This window comes from Temnothorax nylanderi, unplaced genomic scaffold (genome assembly GCF_030848795.1).
Source record: "Temnothorax nylanderi isolate EJ_2023f unplaced genomic scaffold, tnyl_v1.0 TNYL_tig0057_pilon, whole genome shotgun sequence".
Lineage (NCBI taxonomy): Eukaryota > Metazoa > Arthropoda > Insecta > Hymenoptera > Formicidae > Temnothorax > Temnothorax nylanderi.
In genome coordinates, this window is record NW_027249119.1 from 797,346 (window position 1) to 825,277 (window position 27,932).

Consider the following 27,932-nt stretch of genomic DNA (forward strand, 5'->3'; position numbering starts at 1 on the left):
TCGGGAAGGAATAGAACAGAATAAGTACACGCCAAGTATGTGTAAACATTGCATTTATTTAACAAGAAAATTGGAATTACAAAAGGTTGTTTTTAAGCTATAAATTTAGAAGACCGTTTTATGTTAACTTCGATAGAAATATACTGCTGCGAATTTTTCTAAGTGATATAAATTCGATGCCCGCGAAATGGCTTTGCCATTACAATTTTTTTTCAATTTTTATAATAATATATTGACAAGTTAAATTAGGCACTTAAGGAAATATTAGATACAATAGATGATCGTGTAATATATTACAAAAAGATATATATAGTCGAATATCACATCAAAATTAAGATCTTTTCATCAGTCATTTCATCAGCCGAAGGAATATTGCAAATCATACACATGAGGCAAAATACATGTACATTTACTTCATATCTCACGTTTATCTTGCAAATTAACGGATGTTACTTGTTATTTATATTTGATTCGTGTATATTTGAAATTGAAGTAATCGCGATAATAATTTACTTGTTATATTGCAGACACAACCTTATTTCTCGTACATCATTTTCAAGAACACCATTACACATATGCTCTATATTTTTTTGAATAAAGATTAATCAGTAGAAAACTGAATTAATAAAGGAATGGAAATAGTATATCTCCCTTCAGCAAATAAAGAAAAGTATCAAGCTTAAGTGTTTCTTCTAAGTGAGGATTATTATGTGAAAAATTGTTAACACAATGTTAATGGAAAATTAACATATTTAAACTTAATTAAATGTTACTTGTTTTCGATGTTAATAATTAATGCAGGAAATAACTTTATTTTGAGACAATTTTTGTTGACAAATGTCTTTTAATAAAATTGATAATTTAGTTTTGCCACTTCACGAATATATGATTGTGCAACTATTAATTGATGAGAAAAATAAAATTGATCAAAGAATGAAGAAGCACTTTGTTGAGAAGTAAAGATTACATATATTCATTTATATTGAAAAACTTGCTTGTAGCTTTTCGACTTTTAACGAATTAGAAATCTTTACTCTAGCTTTTACGTATGTGTATATCGTCGATTTATGTCCCGCTTCAGGATTAAGTTATAAATCATCCCACTGACATAAAGATATATTTTTGCCAATTTTAGGACAGTTACCAGAATATAGGAAATTTTTTTATCCTTTTAAAAGAAACACAGTCTTGCTTACCACTATATCAGTCATCCATTGACTTTATATCTGAACAATATTATAAACGTAAATAATTAATTTTTTTCGAATTTGCAACATTTTTTTTATTTTTATTAAGCCTTTTTTGTTTTTAATATTTTTGCAAAAGATAATACTAAAAGTTTATATATTTTCCATAATTCTACGCTCATGTGTATTTTTTTTCTTTTTTTTTTTAGAAATAGCAACTAGAAAAATATGTATACTACTTCCTTCTTCTTTTTTATTTTTTTTTATATATAGTACTATAGAATATTATTTTAATATCAAATACTCATTTTTTTATGGCTAATTATACTAATTTATAATTTGAAACATTTTAAATTAAGAATATATTAATAACTATTTTTTTGTACCTGATAATCATTTCGTCACAGACGAAATTTCATTATTCTTCTTTACCCTTTTCATGTATTTAATAAGTGATTGTTCATAATATCACGCGATATACGATCGTATTAACGATAATTACGATAGTCGCACATAAGGCACCATATATTTTATATTCATTGATATTAAACGAATAAAACTTACGTATGAGATAATGAATAATACACATTAAAGAAATCACGTTGAATAATTTTGATGCAACAATCATTACTTACTAATTACTATGCTGTAATCGTGCAACTATTTAATTATCTATAAAGAAATTGACTAAAATGGAAAAAAATATTTCATTTTTATATAAAAGATCGGATGTACAAATATTATTCTTCTCCTAACTTTAATGTTGCAATACGTGCAATAAAGTTTGTGATTTATATTAAAGCTACAATCAGTTAGGTTTGCTTAGATCTCTCTAAATCTTTAACCAGATAATGGCGAAATAAATTCACGATTAGATAATTAAATAGTTACATGATCACAGCATAGTAATTACTATTGTTGCGTCAAAATTATTCAATGTGATTTTTCCAGAATACATTGTGCATATTGCTCATTACCTCTTGCATGAGCTGTTCATCTAATATCAATAAATCTAAAATATCTGGTGCCTTTAGGCTATTAAAATTATCGTTAACACGATCTCTACCACGTGATATTATGAACAATGACTTATAAAAGAGAAAACGAAAAAATTAAAGAATAGCGAAAAATAACGAAATTTCGCCTGTGACCTTAAAGAATAATCAGATGCAAAAAAATATTCATCAACATATTCTTAATTGAGAATGTTTCAAACTATAGATTGCTAGCCATATCCCCAAAAATGAGCATCTGATATTAAAATAATCTTCTATGGCATTACGCTGCAAAGTTTTTCATCTAATGCTTTGCGGCCTCGTTAAAGATTTAGAGAAATCTAAGCAAGCCTAACTGTTTGTAGCTTTAATATAAATTATAAACTTTATTGCACATATTGCAATTATAAAGTTTGAATAAGATTGATATATCTGTGTGTCCAATCTTTCACATCAAAATGAAATATTTTTTTGCATGTTAGTAAGTGCAGATAGTTAACATTTCTTTCAGGATGTTACATGTACAGTTAGTAATAAGTTACATACGCATTACTAGCTACATATGTAACATCCTGATTGTGTATTTGTGATTTCAAAATCCTCCACAAAAGGAAAAAATAGGATATTAAACAGAGGACACATTTATACCTTGCCAATATTACAAATTATTTCAAAATAAGGCCTAATATCACAAGGTACTAAACACGTCACATAAGACGACCTTATCATTCTTCGTCACTTATCGTTAGCCCCCAATCGGTACCAATCATCATCAGACGCATCTCGTCAAACACATCACTTAAACTATATCTTCGTTTCAGTCTTCTATACGTAATATTTAATATGCATATAATTTTAGAGAACATGTCCGGATCATAGACCGATCTAGCTGTGTTAGTCAAGTCAAATGGCTCTATAATATTGCAATAGTGTAGATAAATGTCATGAAAAGTAATATTTTCAAGTATTTTTCACTTCAATATAAAGAATATTCATTTACCTTCGATACATAGATACTTCCATTGATAAGGATCATTTTTGGATGATTGCACCATACGACATTCTTCTTTCGGTATTTTGCTTGCTAAACGTACGGATATCGCATATTGGCTGAAGCTAATTTAATGGCAAGAGTTAAATGTCTGTCTATTAAAGTATCATCCAGATATTCTATATTGTTTATATTTGAAGTTACTTACTCAAATTCAACATAATATTTGAAAAATTCAAATAGTAATTCCCCAAGAGATTGATGGTTCTCAGGCAAACGATTGGACGGTGGAATATTCAAATCCTCATGAATATTGATATTATAAATATCCGCATCCGGCCTAAATTTGTTTGCAAATATCGAATGCAAACATGGCAGAACAGGAGGATTGGTGCCACCTATTAAAGCAATACTCATATTCTAATATTGCAGAATGATCGGAACGCACAAGAGAAACAGCAATAAAAAGTTTGTAGCATACATACATTGTAAGAAATGTATAACCATGAGGACTAAAGAGTAACTGGACAATGTCCTACATTTTGGATTATTGATATTATGCCATTGAGCCCAAAGTTTAACGACGAGCGCTAATGGTTTTACTCTCCAGTCAACTGTAAAGAACATTTATATAAATAGTGATTAAAATATTTTTTTCAATACATATATACTTTCAAATATATGCATACACAAAAGTTATTATTAAACTTACGTTTTGAATAACAATATAGTAGATGCGCGTTCTTGACGCAAACAGAATTATTACAATTCATATCAACTTTAAATTTTCGTGCTACATCAAAGAATGTTATAATGGGTACTTTTGCGTGTATCATTTCGAGTTGTTCAACGAAATCTAGATACAAAAAATGAGAAAAATATTGTAAAAAATAAAATTATTATCATTGAACGATTGCATACAAGTACATTAAAATAAGTTTTTAAGAATGTTATGCAAGATTTATAAATTTTACACACCACTTTTTTTAAGATGCTTTAGCACTTCCATTAAATGTTCTATAGCTATACATCTTACATCCAATTCAGTGTGTTTCACTAAAAGACACACGTCGACGTCGCTATCATTTGAACCAAACCCATTCATTGTTGAACCAGCCAAAAATACACAACAATTTGGATATAAAGTCTAAAAGCATTATTTTTTTAATATATATGAGTAAATAGTAAATATGATATTAGTATGTTATTTTGAATTTTGTTTTCAAACATATCTTAGCAATGTTTAGCTATATCAAGTTTTATTTCTCGCTCTCGTTCACTCTCTTCCCCTCTCTCTCTCTCTCTCTCTCTCTCTCTCTCTCTCTCTCTCTCTCTCTCTCTCTCTCTCTCTCTCTCTCTCATACTTTACCTTAATATATGTGTTGAGATGCTTCCACAGCATCATTTTCTTTTTATAAGTAACTTCAGTTTGCTGATGCGTAATAAATTTGTGCCAAACTTGTTCGGACAAATCATCCCATGATGATCCAGTAACAAGATTCTTTGGCACAGAAGTTACTTGTACTAAATGAGATCTAGCAAGAAATCTATCAGGGGCGGCATTACATCCAGGAAACATATCGTAATGCGATACTTCAGAATATTTACGATTTCGTGGAAATCTTTGTGAAGCTGCATTTTCATTCTTTCCTGAAAATAAATTCTAATTAATTTGAAGTAAATTACTTTCTACTGCATTTTATAATTTCAATATCTAGTATTATTAACATATATTATTAGATAGAAAAAGAACTTATATATACCTAAATATCTTCTCCTGTTCTGATAATTTTGCACATGTGATCTCGGAGTAGAATTAGTAGTATCGTAATTACCGTTGGATCGTTGGGTTGGATAAAACTGATGTGCAGAGGCACTTGAAATTAAACCATCTGCTGTATTATTATATGTTCTATTATCTGGATGTGTTTTATGATGCTTTTTGCTAAAAATTTAATTGATTAAAGATTTTGATATACACATATGTACGTATGTATGTATGTATATATTTGTGAGCGCGTGTATTTTAGATTTTTCTTATTTATTTTTTCTCTTGAAATTACAAAGATTTTACGCTTTCTTTTATTCCCCTTTCCATTTTATCTTATCTTACTATTAGTTTGTCTTATTATTTTTTCTATTCTATTTGTCAAATTTCTCCTACTCTTTCCTCTTCCCTTATTCTCTCTCTTATAGATAATGATATAGACTTAAGATATAGACTTTATTTGAAAAAGAAAAAACAATAATATCAGACAGTAACAGATAATTCTAAAAGTGTATGATAATTACTTTAACCATTGTCCTCTTACTGAACTTGTAGAATCTCGTTCATCTGAAGACTCTGTTAAACTATTGTCAATGTAATGTTTGTTTGGTGTTGGTGAACGAGAACTAAACCCACTATCACTATTATAGGCCTCATATTTCGAGAAATTCCTGTATGAACTCCGTCTGCTATTTCTGTTATTCCAGCTTGGTTTCTTTGTCGAATTACCATTTGTAGGTTTGAAGTTATAGTTTGAGAATGGTATAATCGACGAGTTATTGGATGTATTTATGCGTCTTTCCCAATTTATAGAAGATGGATTATTGTTTGATTGCATGTATTCTATACGTCGTAATGATGGTACATCAACTCCTATTAATTGTAATAAATCCAGTGGAGATCCTGTCTGCAAGAACATTGTTTGTATATTTCAACAAAGAATAGAGATGTTATACATATAATAGAAAGAGTATGTAAAATGAATTCATAAATGAAAAAATCTCATTATACATAACGATATTTAATATATTAATGCATATTTATAAAACTCAGACGTTTGATAAAATTCGTTCAAAAAGTTTGAATATATTATCAAGTTGCATGGAAAATTAATTTCTAAATAATTAACTAATTACAGTTTTATGTAACTTTTAAATAAGCTCTTATTTACCATATTTATATCATTGACTCTTCTGTTATCGTACTGTATATTTGAGAAAAAGTATATTTAATCACAATAACGAAAAGATGCTAATACATATACATTTAAATTTAATTTAAAAGATTGTTTAACATGTACCTGTATCGTACGATGCCTGTTATGTCCAGAGATATTCGGGCCATATTGTGGGAAATCAGATTGATGCAATGCATTTACACCGTTAATATGCAAAGTGCGATTTTGTGCTGGTGGACATTGTCCATTTGTTTGGTGTCCTCCCATTATTTGCACCATCATTTGCGATGGAAATACAGTATGATACATAGTCAAAATAGGTATACGAGATATTAGAAGATCTCTTTTTTGGATTGACGTTTATTTCTTTAATTCTTAATATAGCAATATATTGCACTTAATAGCATTCATAGATGTTTGTAGCAATCAATAAGGCACACTATGTTATTATTATTAAATGTATCTTGCAACAATTGATATTTCATCAAATGAATGTACACATGTCTACATGTACTTAGGAAAGCTTCAAGCTTTTTGTTTTACTTTTCTTTCTTTGTTTTCCATTTATATATATTTTATCTTTTTATTTTGCAGTTATTTTATCTTTTTATATTGTAGTTTTGCAAGATATTATGTTGTCTTTTGAGATCTTACTATGTAAATCTAAAAGTTAACAACATATATATATAACAATTCAGCAGTAATACAAGGAGACAAGACTGTATGATAATGAAATTAGGAATTCAGAAATAACGAGACACTACAATTCACTCTGTCTATCTCTTGTCATCAAATTTATAAATATATATGTGTGTGTGCATGTGAAATATACAGAGCTGTGAAAACAATTGTAATGTAAATTAATGATTACACTTAACGAAGAATAATTTCACCCACATATTCACCAGCATTGCGTTAAAGAAAATTAAATTCATATGAGGCAAACAAAACAGCCTGTATGTTCTCAATCAACTAGTTCTCTAATCTCAAAATTGAGTTACTTATATTAATTCCATGTATACAACTTTGCCTGTGCAAGATGTACGCTTCTAAAGTTTAGTTTCCAAATGTTTTCGTCATTTAATGTGCCTTTGTTCCATTTATCTGTCTTTTCCTCTCTTTCTCTCTCTCCCTCTTTCAGATCATATACAAGATACAATTTGCTTGTTCTATCACAATCTCCTGAAAGAAAAACAGTATTGAAAGCCATTTTATAGTGTACTATTGTGTAAAAACTTATTGTAAAAATTATTTAAAAAGACATAAATATAATGGAATTATTTTACAAAATATGTTAGAATAAAATACACAAATATTTGGTTCTCTACGTGCAATACGTATTATCTTATATTATTTTTTATAATAAATTTGTTAAAATATAGGATGTTAGTAATTTGTTATAGAATATTACAAACAAAACTAAAACATACACATATAGAGACGGAACCACCATATGGGATGTTGGGGACGGACGGACGGAGGACACATATAAATAAATGTAAAAGTTAATAATCAAAATTTATTCTAATCACATATACATATTTCTGAAATTTCCTAAAGAATTACAAATACAACCGGTATACCACAAATATATACAGCTTTTGGGATTTGCAAAACTTAAGAATTGCATCATATGTATAATACATGACATAAACATTTATAATGCACAATAAACTTTAAAAACTATTTTGGATAAATATACAATCTAAGGATTACCTATCCAGAACATGCATGAATAAATGTAAAGGATAACAACCACAATTTATTCTAATTTCAACACATACCAATTTTCTATAGAACATTACAAATACAACCACAATTTGTACGATCACAAACATACATAACTTCTGGAGCTTGAAAAACTTGAAGACTGCCGCATCGTAATAAACATTAAAGTAACTTTTGATAAATATAAGTATATCTTCCCCGATTTTCTTAAAACTCGTGTATTTCATGTATCTCCAAAGTAGAAATCAAATCTGCTTGAAAAAATTTTCCCTCTCGTCCAGTGTATTCTTAGTCGTAAGCATATTTTAATATACATTATACATTATAGGATTTTTTTAAAATCAATATATGTATCTGTGCGCTTGTTAGAGGCCTAATCTTTTTTTTTATAAAGCGCCAAATTTTTGTAGATCGACATTTTATATTGCGTGCGTAAAATTCAGCTTATTCGTAAAAAGGTTGATTTCCCAGGAAAATCATTTAAAAGGGCTACATTACAAATACACATATACATATGTGCATACATATATACGTATAAATACATGTTCGCGCGCGCGCACGGGTGATTTTTTAATAATTAATCAATAAATTCTTTACATATTCAAGCTTTCTCCGAAAATCTGAGCTTTCCATAAAATGCCAATCCATTGTTATATCTTCCGTTAAACTTGTGATACGTTATCGGTATTATCGGTAAATAATATTGTATTGTATATCTCGCTGGAATTGCAAATCCTTTCAAAGTCGAGAGGCACGAAATAAACATCTATCTGTCTATCATAAAGTGCCAATTTACACACACTTGACGGCCTATAACAGGGTTTAACGATAATTAATCTACGTGCACGTTTATTTCCGATTTAAAGATAATTGCTCCTCATTAAACAGTGGCTTTCATTCAGTTATGCTTATAAAAGAGGCACTTTGCTGCGTTAAAAAATACGTATGTGAAAAAATATAAAGAGACCCAACAAAGAGTAAAAAGTAAATCTACCAAAAGACGAGATGGACAATTTTCTCGGGCGAATTCGGTTTCTACGCGTCGAGAAATACACATGAAACGTGCGAGTTTTAAAAAGGGCCAGAGAGGGGATGATTCTCACGGCGAACGCGTTCACCTTACTAGTCCCTTCACCATTTGCGGACACTGTAATCGGTGTGTTTTCTACGGGGATCCGCGCGTTCACGGGAAAACTTGCGCCCGGGTAAAACGTCGAAAATGATGCTCATTACAGTCGCCAGGCACCCTTGCCGAGAACACGCACGTTCTCCACGGCATTCCAAACAATCCAAACTACCTGCTCAAGTAGACACACGTGTACACGGACCGTGCCGCTGCGCCCGCGCCGTGTACAGAGTACAGAGGCACGCGGACAACACCAGACAACACGAAATATTTTCCTTCGACTTCGACAATACGGCGCGGGGAGGGGGGTCGCGAGGAGCGGCAGCCGGCAGCGGAGATCGAGAAAGCAGGAAAGCGGCTGGCCAAGGGGGTGAGAAACGCGGCGCGGTCGCGCGAGGCAGCGTGAGGGGAGAGGGGGAGGGGGAGGGGAACACAAGGCAAGGATCACGAGGAAGGAGATGCCGGTACCTGACCGTGATCGCCACGTTGCCCTAATCTGTCCTCGGACGAACTCGGGGAAATTTGCGGAAAGAACTACCTTCCCAAGGTCCCAGGAGTAAGGCTGCGCTCCCGTAGCTCCCGATTAACACGGCGCGAAATCGGAGACGCGATTATCGCAGGATCGTTTTTATCCGTGGTCGCCGTCGCTCGATCTCTCGAAATTTGGCAGCTGGATTGAGCTGGATCCTCCTCGGGAGCGTGCGTCCCGTCAACGATGAGTGTCTCTCCGCTGATTATTCCACGCCTCGCACGCGTCCGTGTGCCCCACTGACCCCCACGGTTGACGGTGGCTACCAACGCAAATCAACGCGCACCAACTAATCTCGTTGGACGTTTAAAATTTCAAACCCTCGGAGCAATGGACGGTCCCTCCTCGTTTCGCGTGCTTGATGACTCGAGACTCGACCACGAGGCGGCACTGGCGGCAGCGTGATCATCTGATCCGATGTATTGTATTATTGTATTTGGAGATTGTATGTATGTATGTACATACATACATATTCAAGCACGAAGCAACGAATATAATGTAATAGCGCGTATGTACAATACAAAAAGAGGGTGAGGAGAGGGAATGTAGCCCGGTTCACGATGTTCGGGGATGCTTGCACATGTGCGGTAAAACGAGCACTAGCAGACGATACATTAAACCCTCGGTTAGTCGCGTATATGCTATTGTAATAAGAAGTATCGTTAAATCTCCCTGGAAATATGGCAAGAGAAAGGAAATGTTAAAAATAATATTGAGAAATCTCTTTTATAAAAATATATTACAATTTATCAGATGGAAACAATTGAATTTGTTCACGTATCGTATACTTACATACTTATTACACAGCGATACAAAGCAATAATTTACGGGACAAAAAGAAAAAAGGCGAGAGCGCGTTTGCTTTCAAACCAAATTTATTTTTCCATAAGATTTTACAATAAATTTCAGTATTTATAATCTGCTATTATATTAGCGGTGCGCTGTTGGTCGGACAAGAGAAATAAAATAATTTAGTGTCGTATAATGCAAGTTACATTAATTACCACTTAATCTATTGCAATATAATAAATTTATATTACCGCCAGAAGCCAGTACAGACAGACTATAAATTTGGAGGCAGGGATTTCGGAAGCAACGGAAAGGCGATCCGAATAAAAATGTACAGACATTCCGGTCTACACGGCAAGTATAAGACATTTCGAATGGTGACAATTTACTTGATACCATTACGGATAATGGCGATGTCCGAAACACACAATAGTGTAGTCACGTAGGATTTTTGCGGTGTGGCACGCAAAAAAAAGCACAAATCAAGACCTAAATTTAATTGATTATCGTTCGCGCATTAACCCCTTCGCTACGAGAAGCCACCGTCTTATAGCTCGCTGGAAATCTTTTCCCATGTAGACAGAGACAATTCGATGGCTCGTCAAATCCTTAAATAAATTTCAGTAATTTCTTACTCGTCGATTCATGATTATATTCCTATCATACGTTAACGTGTCCGACGCGCGATGAAATCGTTACACCTCGATTTGTGAACGTCGGAAGTAGTACTCTTAAAACAAGAGTAGCGTTTTGCCCAACCGCGCCGTTGCGAAAAGGTTAAAGAACGAATACAATTTTGATAAGCTGTGCGTCTATACTGTTTCTCGGTCACGTTTGACCTAGCTAGCCCATCCGCTAAGGACTCTACCGAAAGAAAGCAATCCTTCCAATCGTGCGCTCCGTTGACCCCTGCGGTAAAATAAGCAATAGATATAAAATAAGGAAGAAAAAAAAAACCTAATCAACATGATCAAAAACCACCGATGAATTTCTCACGACCGGCGGCAGTGCCGGTCCTCTGAGAAAGGGATGTCCCATCTCCGTGATGATGTTGAAACGTTGGCTTCGTATTGTCTGACGATGATGCAACATTGGCGACTCCCATCGACAAAATTCCGCCGGAGAAATCGACGATATCGACTCTCAATGTGTGTGACGTGCGCCCACGCGTTTCAAGGGGGGAACAAGTTACGTATGGTGTATATCGTCTCCTCAGCTCGAAATAACGGTGGGTACATAGAAATTGTACGAATACAGTGTAGTTTTTCTTATAGCGAATTCGGGCGCTTGCACTAGTGCACACTGAGTGCGCACTAAGGCTTGTTTATAATCTATTCTTATATTTAAAGTCATTTAAATACACATTTAAAAACTTTTTAGCCAATAAAACAATCTGTAATATCTATATGGATGCTGTACAAATCATTTTACAGACTAAGAAGTATTTGAGATGATCTGTAAATATAACAATTGATTAAGAACAAGCCTTAGTGCGCACTCAGTGTGCACTAGTGCAAGCGCCCGAATTCGCTATTAATTTCCTTCCTGCTTTTTCCATTCGGTTCGAATCCGTCGAATCCGTGACGAAGTGGAAAAAAACACGTTTTGGTGCTATTGCGATCCGATCTTCCGTAGCATATAGACTGCCAGGAAGATCATCTTTCAAACTCCCTCGTTGTAGGTTGTAGGTTTATTTGAGCGTGACATTGGCACACTCGTCGAATTCGGTCGAATTGTGAAGCGATACACTTCCATTTTATGTCTCATTTCTTTTTTTTTGTGTCATTTTCGTTCCTTTTTCTATTTGTTACAGCGTCACTCGGATCCCCGCGATCCCTGCGTTGACAGTAAGCACGTGTCACGGTTGATTGACAGTAGTCGTTCATCGTCCTCCAGTCTGCGTGATGTCCTTCTCTGCCCTCCGTTGCACTTATTACAATCAGATACATAAGCCTTGCGTTTTTCCGCGTCCACGGTGGAATCCTCCAACGGCGAATTAGCTTACGGAACCTTCGTTCTCCTTTCACTCCCCTTACCTCACGTCGACGACATGAGCGTATGCTGCATAATATCGTACTCGATCGTCGAGCCGTCGTACCGTTTTGCGCAGTTAGTGATTTGTGGTTGTTGGTCGAAGAAGAATTGGTCGAACGAGCCTTCATGGCATGGCAATTGCGTTGCTCAGCCGTAGGTAAGTTTCGGCTCAGTAGGGCTGCGAGAACTGTCCTCCGGCTTGCGACTGGCCCGACTGATAGAAGCCACTTCGGTCGCCCTGGTAGGTCGAGTCCTGCGACAGCAGGCCGTCCATCTGCGATTGAAATTCGCCGACCGCGAACGAGTCCTGTGAGAGTTCCGCTTGACTGAGGCCAGGCTGCGAAAGACTGAAACCGGGTTGAGACATGCCCTGAGTCGTGCCCTGCGTCAACGGCAGACCTGGTTGACTGTACGGCTGCGTGTTTTGCTCGGTTTGACTCAGTTTACCCATACGCGGGCCTGACCGGTTCCTCGCCGAGGCGGTGGCGCCGCGTCGATTTTTCTGATTCTGGCGTGCCTGCAACGCTTGCTGATGCTGATTGTAGAAACGCGGCGGCACGTGCGTCATGTTCATAAACATGCCAACCGGCACGGGCATGTTGTTCATCGCCGCCTGCGCCCGCTCCGGACTGATGTAACTGATAGTGTCATGCGTACGGTTGAAAATGTCGACCGACACGTTTCTTTGGTAGTACGGATTGTGGTTCTGCGTGCCGTTCACCTGTGCGCCCGAACGATCGTACACCGATCCGGGGATCAGAGCTTCGCGCGCGTCGTACATTGACGTGGACATGAAGTGCGAGCCTGGATTAGCCGCGTTCACAAGTTTCTTTGGCTTAGCGAATTGAATCATGGACTCCTTCAGATTGTTCAACGGCCCTTCGACCAGCACCTTCTGCTCCTTGTAAAAGCTGAGCAGGTGGTTCCAGAGCGGCTGCTTCGAAAGCACCTTGGGATTTCCTACGATAATGATGCCGTATTTTGCGCGAGTCAACGCCACGTTCAATCTTCTGGGATCATTCAAAAATCCAATGCCCTGATGCTCGTTGGATCGTACGCAGGACATTATTATTATATCCTTCTCTCGTCCCTGAAAAGCGTCCACACTCGCCACCTCAATCTCTTGATACAATTTCGAGTGCAGGGAACCTTGGTACTGCATATACTGCACAAGATAGGCCCGTTGACCTTCGTACGGGGTTATCACTCCAATCTGTTCCGGTTTCACGCCGCAACGTAAGAATCGTGTCGTTATCTTTTCGACGTTAGACGCTTCGGTACGATTCAAGTAAGATGTCCCACTTCCAGCTATCTCTTCTTGACCTTGCGTGACATAAAAGAACATTGGCTTGTCCGGTGCAGGCCAGGGAAAGTCGATTTTCAATAATTTTCTCTCGTCAGCGCAAACGCCATTCTGCAGAGACCCTTCGTAAAAGAAGTTAGATGGAAATCGTGACAGATCAGGATGCATACGATATTGTACTTCTAAGCGGAACGGTCTAATTCCCAACACCACCAGCCTTTCGAACAAAGATTGAGATAAACCAGCTCTGGCAGCTTTCTTGCACATCACCACCGGGCCTAATTGGCAGTGATCTCCGACGAGGATCAATTGTTTCGCTCCTAGAACAACTGGTACCATGCACTCCGGTTCGGTAGCCTGCATGCTCTCGTCGATAAGTATAGAATGGAACTTTAATCTGTGCAATCTTGGATCACCGGCGCCTACGCAGGTGCAACAAATTACATCGGCTGCTTCCAGAAGCTCCTTTTCCGCCGCTTTCTTCAAGAGTCTATAGCGCTTCTCGTCGACGCTCGACAATTCGCCTGTCTCATCCTTCAGTTGTTGCAACTTCTGCAACTCGGTGTTCGTCTCCATGTTCTTTATTTGATTATGTAGAGCGAGGAAACTCACTGGCGAATCGATGGCCTCTCGCGATTTGGCACACAATCGTACGACTTTCAAACTTGATTTATGTATCTTTTCGGTCAATTGATCGACAGCGGTGTTCGAAGGAGCGCATACGAGAACAGGACCACCGTTCTGTTTCACCAATTGATAAACTATAGTAGCGCTCGTCACAGTTTTACCTGTTCCTGGTGGTCCTTGGATCAGGGATAAGGGCCGTTGTATCGCGTGTTTCACAGCGTACACCTGCGATCTGTTCAAATCAGGTAGATTCGGTGCGCTAAAATGTTTAGGGAGATGACAACGGAATAGAACCTCTTCTACTTCGTGTCCCAATAGTCTGTGATATATGTAAGCTGACACGGATGTATCATCCACAGCAAATTTGCGTAACGCGGATTGCATCCTGTAATAATATAAAAATACTTATTAAAATCATAAAATTATATAGAAAACAACATTGATATATTGCAATTTTGTCTATATCTTACCGATCAAAACTCGTGCTTTTCCAAATAAAGTCAACGACAAAGTTGCTAATGCATTCCGTCGGCGCTCCAGAATTGTTTTTCAGCTCAATTCCAACTTCCTCCCCATAATTGTCGGGAATCTTAATCACGTGCCCAATTCCAGACCAAGGTTTATGTAGTTCTCCCAGATAACGGAGCCTCAATTCATCCCCATGCATCAATTTCATATCTCCGTCCGTTTTGGCCAGCATAAAGTATGCGATAGTCTTCTTGTTCAATCCAACGTCCCATCGTACTTCAATGTTCTCTTGAGTTTGAGATTCTTTCAAGCGTTTATCATAATCGGCTTCCAATTTCACAAGTGGACCAAAAATATTTTGATACTGATATCCGTCCTCGTAGCGTAACAGAACCTGCTGCGGTTCCTCGTCTACTCCAGGCTTTTCTAAATCTTGGAAAGTAGCGTCAACATTGTCTCGCCATAATTCCTCCAATTTATTAATCTGTTGCGCAGAGATCTGCCTAGCTCTTAACTGTTCTTGTTCGGACGGAAATTTCACCAACCAGGACAAAAAGCTGCGATCTTCGATCAAAGGCTTCCATTGCTCTTGATCCCTGATTATATTCGAAAAGTATTAAAATATATTTGTATATGATACATGTGTATACATTTATATTATCCCTCGAAAGCCGCACTGGGATCTCAGGGACCCCAACGAAATTTTGAAACTACATTTAGGACTATCATTTATATTTTGTAATGCATATTTTTTAGTAATAATTTTTTTTACAACTTCTGAGATTACCATCATAATTTTCAGAAAATTTACGAACCTAACCGATTGGAAAAAAAAAAACAAAAAAAAACATTACAATATGTTGATTTTTTCGAAATTTATGAGTGAAAAATGACTGGAGTCCTCTAGACCCCAGTGTAGTTTACATGTATACAAAAAGAAATGTATGACCTGCGAGAGGTAAACTCAAAAGTTGATATATATATTGACATTAAATATATAAAATATCTTGGTTATCTTTGTACATAATATATATGAATAAAGATAATTTGTTCTTACCAGTTCATATCCTTCAAAGAACTCTGTGCCGCGCACGGTTGGCGGCAGAGTAGCACGACTACGGAATCAGCTTTAGCAGGAATAAAACCCAATACGAAAACATTTCTCGTGGCACAGGAATAACATTCCAAAACGGTTTCCCCAAGAGGGCCATCTCTGCAACAAGTTAATGGATCTTTACATCAAATAGATTCGTAAAAAGATACGCTTAAGCCTTTTGTATACATCTGTCTAATGCATCCTAGAGTCCTTCTAATCAGAGTCTGACCATACAGCAGCAACTTTTGATTGGTTCGCCATTTTTGGGGAAAAGCAAGGGAACAGAAAGCGAAAGAGATATAAGAGAGAAAGAGAAAGCGATATGAATGTATATCCTTTGATATATCGCTTTCTCTTTCTTTCTTATATCCTTCTCTCTCTCGCAGAATTTGCAAGTTGGCCAGACTCTGATTAGAGGGACTCTAATGCATCCTTGTCATCTCCTTTACGTCAACGTAATAAATCACCTGTGTAAAGTGACCTCCTTGTGTTTAGCACGGACAAGATGATTGATAATATGGGATCCAGACGTATTGCCGCGTCCATTGCAGAACCACTTTCGGCAGACGTTGCACATAACCACGCAGGACGCTTCATGGATACCGCAGTATTTACATGCATATTCAGGCAAATCGCGGTTATAGTACGCTTCCTCCTCCTCCTCTTCAAATTGCAACTCGGCGAGACTCTGAGCTGCTCCAGAAATCTTCAGATCCAATGACGAGCTGCCATTCGTACCATTAACCACCTAAACAACAATGCGTTGCAGGAGCATTAGAAAAAACCATCAAAATTGGAGTAAAATTTAAAAAAGTGCAAAATTTACAGTTATTAGAAATAGAATGACTATTTGATGCATGCGAGTAGAGAGAGAGTTTTACACGATAATAAAATCAGGAAAAGCATAATTCTTTCTATAAGAGATATACTGTAGCGTCTTTCTCTTTGTCGCCACGTAGCGCAAAATCCTCTCTTTATCTCGGATTTTTTTCAATCCGGATTCCGGAGAAATTAGTTTATCGGGATTAAACGCATCGTCATATTTCTCTTATCTCGCGCCGCCTCCAATGCCAAGCGTCCGCTCGGACTCCGTCATCCTCGCTACATTTAAAGCCGCGGAAGCGGACTTGCGTAACTACGCGGAACGCTGGAGCGGCGGCCGCTGGCCGCACCTAACCTCCTCGCCGCTCGCAGCTGGCGCGAGGGAGCGACGGGGGTGCTGCCGTCCCGTGCTTCTCCAGCGGGCGATCAAGGTCACGCCGACGACGTGCGCCCGCCGGAAGTCCCAAACCCAGTTTCCACGAGAGGGGAGAGGGAAAAGAAAACGGATGCGGGATCAGGGAGCGGAAGATGAGGGACGGGGCGGGGGAGAGAGAGAGAGAGAGAGCCCACCCAAGACGGCTCCGCTTTACCGCCGCACGCGCGACTTGGAGGTTAGGCCGCGTGGTTTGCCTCGAAGCGAACCCCCGGGAGGCCGTGGCCGTCGCGCCGCGAGAACTCGCGTCAAGGAAACCGTCGGGGAACAGGGGTAGGGGGGGGAGAACACGCATTGGCTAACGAAAACTAACCTGAACGGGTTGACTGGACTGCGTCTGGGTCGCGTCGTGCTGCGAGGCCTGGGTCTGGCTCGGCGACGGTAGGGTGAAGTCGGTGAAGTCGAACTCGCTGCCCTGCGTGTCCGCGCCGATCAGGTCGGTCTCCTCGGTGTCGAGGAACGTGAGGGTCTGGCTGCTGGGCCCGTACGCGTCGACACTCATCCTGGCGCGATCCGATCCGTTCTCTCGTCTTTCTCTCTTTCTTTCTTCTCCTCTGCTCCTTTCTCTTTCTCTCTTTCACTCTCTCTCTCGCTCTCTCTCACTCTTTACGTCTCACGGTCTCCGCGCACTCCCCCGCTCAGCGAGGACAGAATTAGCGGGTCGCGCGCTGCTTACTCGCGATACGCGTACGCATTCAACGTGAGCGTGACAACGCGACCCGTCTCACCCGTGAGGAGCGCGAGCGAGCGCAACGTCGCGTGCGACGCGTGATGAGACGGAGCTGCACACACACACACACGCGCGCGCGCGCGCGCGCGAGGGAACGAGGGCCACTCGGCCACCGACCACGGGGAACGGTTACCACCTCGCCTACTCCGCTTTACGCCGTTAACACTAACGTCGCCGTCGCCGCTCGCCGCTCGCGACCGTACCGCGGATACACACACACACACACACACACACCTACACACCGAGAGCACAACGCGCACGCAATTTTCGTCCCGCACGCGTGAACGCTCGTCGTATGTTACGTCATCAGCTGATCATGTGAGCGGTAGGCGAAGCAGTGGCGAACTGGCGAGCACTGGCGAGCGAATAAGCGAAGTAGCGAAACGGAAGCGGCCCTTCTTAGGGCCGATCTTATATGGGCAAAGTGGGAACACGGGAACACGCGCGGGCATACGACCAATGGCGGCCCGAGTCGCCGCGGGGGTCGGTAAAACTATTGGACGAACGTGTCGTCATCGTCGCACAGATGGCAGCAGCCGGCTCGTAAATTCTAGTAAATTCGAATTGCCGAATGCCGCGGCGCTCATTCAAGGATGAGTCGTGAGCGTCGTGAGTCGTGAGCGGCGTGAGATGCTTGGCGATTAGGGGTGATTAGGGGTCTGATTGTTTGAAACGAGGTAAAAATTACTATTGTTATTATTAATCGAAATGTAGTAGATTTGTTAACTTTTGCAATTTCTGCCTCGTTTCAAGGTACACTTCTTAATTAGAAAAAGACAAAAAGTAAGCTAACCCGAGATTGAACTTAATTACTCGATCTACATTGGTAGAAATAATGGACATTGATGGACCAGAGTTGTGTGTTAGTTTTGTTAACATGTTTTTTTACTAATTAATTTTTAAGTTTTTATTTTTTTGTTTTTTATTCTCCCGACTGCTGCCAACCTTCGGTTGGCGAAGACGAGGGAGTATGCGTTTCACTGGGGCCGAACCTTTGTTATTATATTTTTGTTTTTTCTTTTGTGCTCGAACACGTGTGTGCCACGTGGTAGAGAAGAACACAGAGCTCGCGACATTTCAGACTTATAAAAAAAACATTTTTTTATATTAACAAAATTTTTAAAAAACTGTTATTTTCTTTAAAATAATTAATTATTCAATAATGATATACAACACACACATGCAGACTATGTAATAATGTCAGTACCAGCAATGTAAATAAAAGCAAGATAAACTTAGATTATGTAATCTTTACGCTATAATTATAAATATGTTTTTATAATGCATTTTAGCATATTCTAAAAAAGAAAGGATTATTATTATTCATATTTTTTGTCTTCTTTCAGAGAGAAAATATGACAACCCACAATGGCCACAATCAATCTATATATTGCGAGAGTTGTAGTCGATATCCCTATGTCGGCAGAGTATCCGTAGGAGAAGAGGATAGGGTTGACTTCATCTATCAATTTGTGAAGAAAAGATTTGTTTATACTTCCACGAACAGCCGGAATCTTAGCATATTTCATACTGCCCCTGATATAATTGGGCCACCCAAATTTCAAAATTACGGACAACTATTTCATTTACCAATCTTTTTTGGAGATGTCTTGGTATGTGTATTTTCTGGTACTATTTCTGTTATAGTCCTGTACAAAGTAATCGCTATATATTATATGTTACAAGATTTTCTACTATTTGACAATTTTGATTTTCTAATATAGAGGGAGCAGAATGATGCCGATATTTCAATATCTTTGTGGCAAAACGAAGATTCCGTAAGAACTTTTATTGATGATTCTATTACAACCAATTTAGGTCGGACGACGAGCGAAAATAAATATATTGGTATGTAATACTTGAATTAATAAATATAAGATATTGTTAGAGAAGATACGCTTTTGTTGAGAAGAGATAATTATATTTTCTATTTTAAAGATATCGAGTTTCATGAAGCTGTATATCCAATCAGAGTCTGTATTTACGAAATATATAATTCAGGAAGCGTAATTCAAATTTGGGCTCAAGATTCTAAGAATCACTGGTTTAAGTTGTGGGATGGATCATCTCAGATTGTACCCCCGAAATCAAGATTATTTTCTCCACCATTATCGCATCCGTGCAACTTTAAAACCAAAATGCTCAGACTAGTATTTAAGAACAGTTCACGCAAATCTTTTACAAAACTGGATGCTGTGATGCTTATCGGTTCATCAGATTTGATCCTTTCTAGAAATCCTAACGAGAGTTTAAGTAATCTGTTAAAAAGAATTAACAGCATGTACTCTCCACACCACGACGATGTTCATAATTTAACAGCAGATTTAAAAAGTGCACACTTGGATATAGTTCATCTGCAACGAAATTTTCCTGAATATTGTGTTATTTATAAAAGGTATTATCGTCGACGTTAGAGGTAATATTTAAATCCTTTTTTTCCATTAATAATGCAAATTAATTTGTTTTTCCATGATATTTGCAGCGATATAAGAAGTGTTTCTTATAAGAGTAATTTGAGACACAGAGAAGCATCTCAGGAGATAATTCCTGGTTATGTGCAACCTCTTGGACAGAGATATTCGCGTCGTATTTTATTAAAAAGTCATTTAAATTATGCCAAGCGTATAAAACTCTCTTCGGATAAATCCAAGGAGCTATCACTCAGTTTGTCTGAGCTTCCTGTAAAGTATTCCAAGAAGTCTATTTCTCATAATAATATTTATTGCAATGTTATCCGCGTATTGAAGTTTTATATTTTATCTTTGTAGGATGAAATACTGCTAAAAATATTAAACAACTTAGATTGGACGGCGTTATGCCGCATGAGTGAAGTAAATTGGCGCTTCAATAATTTAATACGGGACCCTGAACTCTATACACGTTTGAATGTGCGATGCGTAACTAGCAACAGCAGATATGATACGCGCACTGTATTTCGTTGTTTTTTAACTAGATGTAAATATTTGCGACAGTTAGATCTTACAGGAAGCAACTTTGATGTTAATGATTTAATAAACTTTCTTGATAATTGCGGCAGGCATTTAACGCACTTAAGATTAAGTGACTGCGGTGCGTATTCTGTTGACAGTCGTGCTGTACTTAAAATTTCAGAGATATGCAAAAATTTAAAAGGTATGCATGTATGTATATGTAGATTGTCAAGATTAGGTACGGGTAAATTGCATATATCCAAAACATTTTTTTTTTTTTAGAATTGGATCTACGTTGGTGTTGTTGCGTAGACAACGAAGGATTTTCGTATCTTGAGAGGCTGAATGGTTTGGAGTATTTAAACCTTTGTAATACATTTATACTGCGAAAAAATCAACGGATGCGTGAGTTACATTTGGCACCTCTGATCGATTTAGACCTAGACGCAGTTGCAATAGAGTTAAGAAATTCGTGTCGCAACTTGGAAGTTGTGAACTTGGAAGTAATAAGTTTATCGGAAACTAGAAATTTTACATCGCAGGGTTTGAACGCCCTCGCTGACTGTAAGAATTTACGAAAAGTATACCTTTCCATGTAAGTATATGTCATTTAATTTTCTTTTAAAGATACATGCTACCGTATTTTTTATCGATGTGTTTGCTTCTCTTGCATCTCAAGTATCTTGAAAACGTTGCATTAATTTTCTCTTTGCGATTGAAGTATTGTGATAATTATGTGATTTTTGTTACAGATTAATTGAGTACCCAATCACTGATAGTTTGAACAGATTACTGCTTTCTTCCTGTCAACGCCTGGAAGAAATTTTTTTGTGCTATACTGTCCTTACTAATCGCAATTTGGAACTGCTAGCGCGGTGCAAAAACTTGAAAAAGTTATATTTTTATTATGTGAAACTTGATAGATCTGAAAAATATTCCGTCATTTTCAAACAATGTCCTAAACTGCAAGAGTTTTATCTCATACCGTGTAATATTAGCGATGGCTTATTTAATGATTGGAAGAAGAAATATCCACATGTGTCTGTTTATACGTGTTGTTGAGATCTCAAAATCTCGGGTATTCGCAATTTGTCCATTTGCGTAAAGGTATCAAGGGTATCAAGTGACACGGGGCTCGCGCTGCGCGTGTACTTGGCGCGAGACACTACCGTGTCGCTTGATATTAGAAAATATATAGACAATTTTGAATAAAATTTTATATATAATTAGTATATAATTAGGAGTTTAATTCTTCTTTTTGATTCAAAGCAGCATATTGATCTGCCGACTTCAATTCGATCATCATCTAATATAATCTAAATGCTCATGTAACATTTGTCTCCCACATTGCTATTATCTATCGCAATTGATCTATCTTAATCTTGGTAAACATTGTCGAATGGCATTCAAACCGGACACAGCAATCTACGATAAATTTAAATTTAATAATCAATACGAATTTTTTTAATTTTAATGAAAAGATAAATTATACAATATATGTATTACCTTCAGCGTTCCAATTTGTCTGTTTCGATTATCCTTAATCGGCAATAATACATGTTTGCACTCATCACCAAGCGCGTATTTTTTTATATTGAAAGTTGCATAACTAGAAGGAAAAAGTAGAAATCCAGTTATTAAATATTATATCTAAAAAAAAAATCTTATAAAATCATAAAATTAAAGATTATTTATCGTATTCAAAGGGAAAATACGAATGAGTAATATTGATTTGTATATAATTCCTATAACGTTGTAAAAATTTAAAATAAAATAGGTCGTTATACTCACCCGACCTCCTCGCACTCTTTAACTTCCCTTTCCTCGGGTAATGGTTTGTTAAGAACAGTAAAATTGATGTTTGGACTTATAGTTTCGGCCAACATGGCGCGCAAACTATCTCTTTGTATGGGATGTGTCACTTCATTAATCCGAAATTCTAAAATTACGAAACTATTTTGTACTTATTTATGCTGTACGATTTCTAAATAATATACAATTTTTCTCGTTTATTATAATTTACATCATATTTGAAAACGCGTCTTTTTATTAGCGGTCAAGAAAATATTTGCTTTTTACATACATATAATTGACATTATTGCCGTTATTAGCTCTGTAGCTCAGATTTTCTTCCCTTTCTTCGTTCTTTATAAAACCTTATAATTGTATATCGCTTTATTTTAAATAAAATAAAACATATATAAAGGAGATTCTTTCGTCAATTATAAAAGTTGAAATAACATTTCACTATTTTGCACAACAATATAGTTTTGCATTTGATTCGGGAGAAAGATAAATAATGTGAAAATTGAAAGGAGATATTTTTAGATAGGCTTAAAAATAACGAGATGCTTTATGTATATTTTTATAGATACATTTATTGTCAGTATTTTCTAATATATACTACATTATATATATGTACTAATGTTTGCTCATATAATATGTATATATTAGAAATGTGTACGCACGTATACGAACGTAACAGTTATTAAACTTACATTGACTACGTTGATATAGTAGATTAATAAATACATATAATATGTACAAATGCTTATAGTGTAATTTTTATGGCGTTTACGGAGGATGTAGCTATCTACTTCTCTTGCTTATCTACTATGGTACAGTATTCTGCATTTAATATTTGCATTATTAACTTTGTCTTTTTATAAAACTTTTACTATTTATTGGTTAAATAGCACAAGTGAGGGTGCAAAATACGATTAATGCAGTTCCTGGTATAAATGATTTATATATATTATCCTAGCTGATCCGTCGTAAGAAACTTCTAAAATGAGTATTATAATTCATATATGCCAGCGCGATCGCTCTTTGAGGAACATTTGTTGAAAAAATTTGATAGAGGCTAAACCTAAAGCTTAATCGGATTTATATAATTATACATAAATTTCATAATTATCTAACTGACGCCAATTAACGTCTGTTATATGGTTCACAAACATTTTTCTTTATTCGAATTCGAAGCATGGATTAAATCAAACGTAAAATCTACTTCAAATTACGTTAATTAATTTGCACGAAGAGAAGCTTGCACGATTACGATCTTATTGTCCAAGAAGTAATAGAGACGCACTTTCATTTCTTTTCTCAAAGGATTCACTTGACCCTCGATTTTGCTACAATACGAACATCGAGATGCGTATTTTTAAATCTATAATATTCTATGTACAACTATAAATCGTAAATTTAATCGTAGGTGCTTGATCATCGTTTAAAATAAACAAGTCTGAATTCAGATCACAAATAGCGTCTTTAATCTAATATATCCCGATATATCCCGTAAATGCTAAAATACTGTCAGTGAAAAACTAAGATATTTTGGAGAGACGAAAAATTATGACATTATGTCCTCACGAATGACGAAAGAAGAAAAAAATGGAAGAGTTACATTTTTTTTATATAACTAGGAACTATTTACAGATTTTCTAATTACTTAGATTATTTCTAAAATTGTTGGAATATGTTCTATGTGCGATTTAACTGTTTCGCTATGAAATCACTATAGTGGGTACCATCATGCGTTCGATCATTGCCAAGTGTGCCACTGTAGTAATTATATACAAATATATTAATTTACGTGATGCGATAAAGTTATGCATTTTAATTCTATACATGAAAAAGAGTAATATCTATATAGGATTTCCGGCTTTTTTATTTGGTTCCGTGATTGTGCAAAAACATCCTGCGAGTAAAGCTTTCGTAATCGAAGAGTCAGTGCTCCGCTTCCTCGCAGGTGTTTGGCATGGCAGCCGAATCAGTAGAATTAATATTCTTATATATGAGTAAATTAAATTAAGATATTTATATTTACATATAGAGGCGTGACAGTGTACGAGTCGGCTCGAAGATCGATCTATCTTTCACGTAGCTAATTCTTGGATTGTTATGCTAGATTTATCGAAAACGATACTTCTATATACTTTCGGCGTGTTTCTTGATTTCGTTACTTCTACACGTTTTGTTTACTCTCGTTACAATTTAACGTTAATCTAATATTACAAAACATCGATAGGAAAGTTCCTCGATCAAATCGCGCGACTCATCTTTTCCTCCCAACACGCATCATGTAGAAGCATACAGTGTATGGTGTACATTACTGTGATACATATTTACAAATTCCAAGATTTAGTAATACAAATTAATGATTGGTCCAATCATATTATTTCCGTGTTCAACAGAACGAAACAAAATTCTCAGATTAAACAAAACTAAATTTCATATAGAGCTTGCCATTGCGAACATATAATATCTTTTGACGTATCAGGACGAGCTCTATTCATGTTCTAAGTGAAGGACATTCTTACTGGACCACGAAATTCCTAGAGCGTTCACCGAGAAGCTGTGTCGTCAGTATATATAGGCGAGATATATGATTCGCTGATCGCACGGATCACGGCTTGTTCGGTCTATCATTAGTTTATAGTCAATACTGAGGATTCGGCGAGTTTCTTTGGAAGTTACTCTGCGCGCTCTGACTTTGCTGAAGAGGCCCGGCTGGACTCGGTCTTGCCTGATCGCGGTATTGCGGCGGCCCGTTGGGCGGGCCCGGGGGTCCAGGCACTTTGCCGTAATTTCCCCGCGTGGAACTCTGATAACTGCCGTACGCGGAGTCATCACTGCGTCTCGACACGTGGCCGTACATGCTCTCGGGCCGCCTGGGGTTCGCTCCGTTATCCGAGCTGCTCGATAACGGCCCATTTTGATGTGGCTGCTGCTGCTGTTGTTGTTGCTGCTGCTGCTGCTGCTGCGACGGCGGCGGCTGTGGCGGCGGATGATTCTGTATCGAGGACTGACCGCTCTGACCGGATTGCTGCGAGTTTTGGCTGCCCGGCGGTGGTGCCGGCGCGCGACCGTAGATGGTGGATCCCGTGGACACTCCGTAGATACCGTTCTCCCGGGTGCTGAGACCCGTGGAGATCCCGCGAATGCCGTAGATGCTCTGCGTACATTGCTGCAGCTGATTCTGCATGTTCTGGTTGGTGCTGTTGTGATTCTGCGTCGACTGGTTCGGCGGACCGCCGGGTCCGGGTCCGGGCTGGGTTACCTCGCGGTTACCGTTTTGACAGCCGTTCTGACCCAGTCTGATGGGATACAGGCTCTGCGCCGGCACCAGCGGGCCCGGCTTCGGGATCATCAGGCCGTCTCGCGGCCCCGACGTCGACTTCGCGTAAACGCTCTGCGAGCGGTTCAGATTTGCGCGCGTCAACGGCGGCGATTTGCAGTAGAGCGACTTGGTGCCACCGTAGATCGACTCGACGCGCTCCAACGCGGACGGCGGCGCGCTGTAGATCGACGAGGACGCGCCGGCGACCGGGCGATAGGTCGCGTACGCGCCGGGGAACTTGGGCCCGTTCGGCTTGTCCAGGTCGTCGTACGTGTCCTCGTCGGACCTCATGGACGAGTTGTCGCCGTCGTCCATATCGCGCGAGTCCTTGGTGCGTCTGGGACTCAGGACGTATTCGTGCAGCAAAGCCGCCACAGCACCTCCCGACAGCGGGCCCACCCAGTAGACCCAGTGGTTGTCCCAACGGTTCATCACGAAGGCCGGACCCAACGCGCGCGCTGGGTTCAGAAAAGGACTCTGAAAATTTGAGAAAAAATATTATTAATTATATTGTATATAATTGCGACGGTAGATTTTTAAGAATAATTGTTCTTCTTGTTGAATAATCATGAATACTTGAATGTGTTTTTGCTGAAAATTGTTTGGAAAATTGCAAAGTTACAAATAGTTGTTTAAATATCTCTCCCTCTCTCTCTCTCTCTCTCTCTCTCTCTCTCTCTCTCTCTCTCTCTCTCTCTCTCTATCTTTAACAAATTGTAAAATTTTATTTCACATATATTACTATACGTCTGATTTTTATTGGGCGAGACAATCGAACAAAGAAACGGGCGAAGATACTTAGGAATTTCGCACTGAAGGCAGTGAACTTGTTCGATTTTGCAAGGGGGATCAACATCCAACACGTGTGGAACGTTGGTTTCGACATTTTTCGTTTTGGGGTACATTGTACACTCGTTCCGGAGCAGGTGGGTCCAGGATCAAGTTCTTTCTTTCACCTCCCTGCTCGCCGTTCTTCGCGAGCCCACCCCTCTCCCTCATACAACGGCAGGTGCTCTTTAAAGATACGGACGTCGGCCCGATTGGAAAGAGCCCGACAGACGCTTTTGGATAGAGAGTGGTTGCAAGAGACGACATGCACGGCGGAAGAAGAACGCAAAGAGAACGCTGTTCTTTCATTAATTACGTATGCTTGTAGAAAAGGAAATACTTTTTCCTTACGAGGCGCGATTACTTAATACAGGAAAAATATAGGAACTTATAAAAAGGATTAGTTTATTACAAAGAATAGACAAAGAATTATCTTGTTAATGATAATTTTAATGATAAAGATCGTATAATAAAATATTAGATTGCATTGTGCATTATTAATAGCAAGAGAAACTTAAATTGTAAATTGAATTACATATATGTACTTTAATAATTTTATTATAATTATTAGAAGATCAAAGATATATTTTTCTAAATAAAATGTTATAAAAATAGTCCAATAAAACACATTGCTAAAACATTTCTAATAATTTGTTATTGGTACAATAATCTAAACATATCACATACATATATGTTATATCGTTCTGATAATTTAAACTTGTTATTTCAGAATCAGTTAAAGCTAACAATTGATATTGGATAAACTTCGAGCGTTCAGTCTCATATGCAGACACCAATGTTAACTGCTTATGCGTTATAAATTCAATATTTTTAACATAAATTTAAAATGTAAACATCACTTTCTATTATAATAATTATTATAATCAAATCAATATTGTAATAATCGTACAAACGAAAAGTCAGAAAACAATTTTAAAGTACGCAAGCTCTTATAATAAACTTTATAGCTAAGTTTTACTTTTTAGCTTGACAATGTAGATAAAACGTGTATCTTAATCTCAATGTTTGATTACTAGGACTGAGCAATTAGAAACAAAGCTAACTGACTTAGCAAGATTTAAACAATATATCAATTATTATGTTTAGTAAAGGTTCACATGTGTTTCGTAGACCTTCCCCAAACAGTTTCACCTAATATTTTTCTTGGTAATCATGAAATATCGATATTTAGTAATACACGCTTCGTGATACTGAGCGGATATAATGTCACGGTAGGAAACGAGTCCCC

General features: G+C 37.7%; 3 protein-coding genes and 1 long non-coding RNA gene across 9 annotated transcripts in view; 1 reads left to right on the forward strand and 3 right to left on the reverse strand.

Moving 5' to 3' along the window:
• Window positions 1–36: 36 nt before the first annotated feature.
• Window positions 37–9,866, reverse strand: LOC139773103 (poly(A) RNA polymerase gld-2 homolog A). Of its 6 annotated transcripts, XM_071707350.1 has the most exons (13): window positions 8,965–9,127; window positions 7,959–7,988; window positions 7,120–7,300; window positions 6,242–6,781; window positions 5,466–5,848; window positions 4,937–5,118; window positions 4,543–4,823; window positions 4,152–4,320; window positions 3,886–4,029; window positions 3,659–3,787; window positions 3,382–3,571; window positions 3,183–3,298; window positions 37–3,095 (listed from the first exon to the last, which is right to left on the reverse strand). In XM_071707350.1, the coding sequence occupies exons 4-13, from the start codon at window positions 6,425–6,427 to the stop codon at window positions 2,908–2,910; spliced, it is 1,968 nt and encodes a 655-aa protein (XP_071563451.1). In that variant the 5' UTR covers window positions 6,428–6,781; window positions 7,120–7,300; window positions 7,959–7,988; window positions 8,965–9,127; the 3' UTR covers window positions 37–2,907. The 6 variants fall into 6 exon arrangements, with proteins under 6 accessions (XP_071563451.1, XP_071563446.1, XP_071563447.1 ...); XM_071707345.1 differs by lacking the exons at window positions 7,959–7,988; window positions 8,965–9,127 and adding an exon at window positions 9,511–9,866; XM_071707346.1 differs by lacking the exons at window positions 7,959–7,988; window positions 8,965–9,127 and adding an exon at window positions 9,145–9,398.
• A 492-nt stretch (window positions 9,867–10,358) lies between these two features.
• Upf1 (Upf1 RNA helicase) lies at window positions 10,359–18,273 on the reverse strand. The gene is made up of 5 exons (XM_071707344.1): window positions 17,387–18,273; window positions 16,286–16,566; window positions 15,780–15,935; window positions 14,725–15,318; window positions 10,359–14,639 (listed from the first exon to the last, which is right to left on the reverse strand). The coding sequence occupies exons 1-5, from the start codon at window positions 17,573–17,575 to the stop codon at window positions 12,494–12,496; spliced, it is 3,366 nt and encodes a 1,121-aa protein (XP_071563445.1). The 5' UTR covers window positions 17,576–18,273; the 3' UTR covers window positions 10,359–12,493.
• A 2,030-nt stretch (window positions 18,274–20,303) lies between these two features.
• On the forward strand, window positions 20,304–21,970 carry LOC139773143 (uncharacterized). The gene is made up of 3 exons (XR_011718282.1): window positions 20,304–20,484; window positions 20,572–21,328; window positions 21,486–21,970. It is a non-coding gene; the product is annotated as an uncharacterized lncRNA (long non-coding RNA).
• Window positions 21,971–23,093: 1,123 nt separating this feature from the next.
• The window catches only part of Bib (big brain), a 34,654-nt gene continuing 29,815 nt past the window's right edge, over window positions 23,094–27,932 (reverse strand). The window contains exon 4 of the mRNA XM_071707352.1: window positions 23,094–26,332. Coding sequence (XP_071563453.1) covers window positions 25,175–26,332 — 1,158 coding nt within the window. The 3' untranslated portion in view covers window positions 23,094–25,174. The remainder of the gene's footprint in view (window positions 26,333–27,932) is intronic.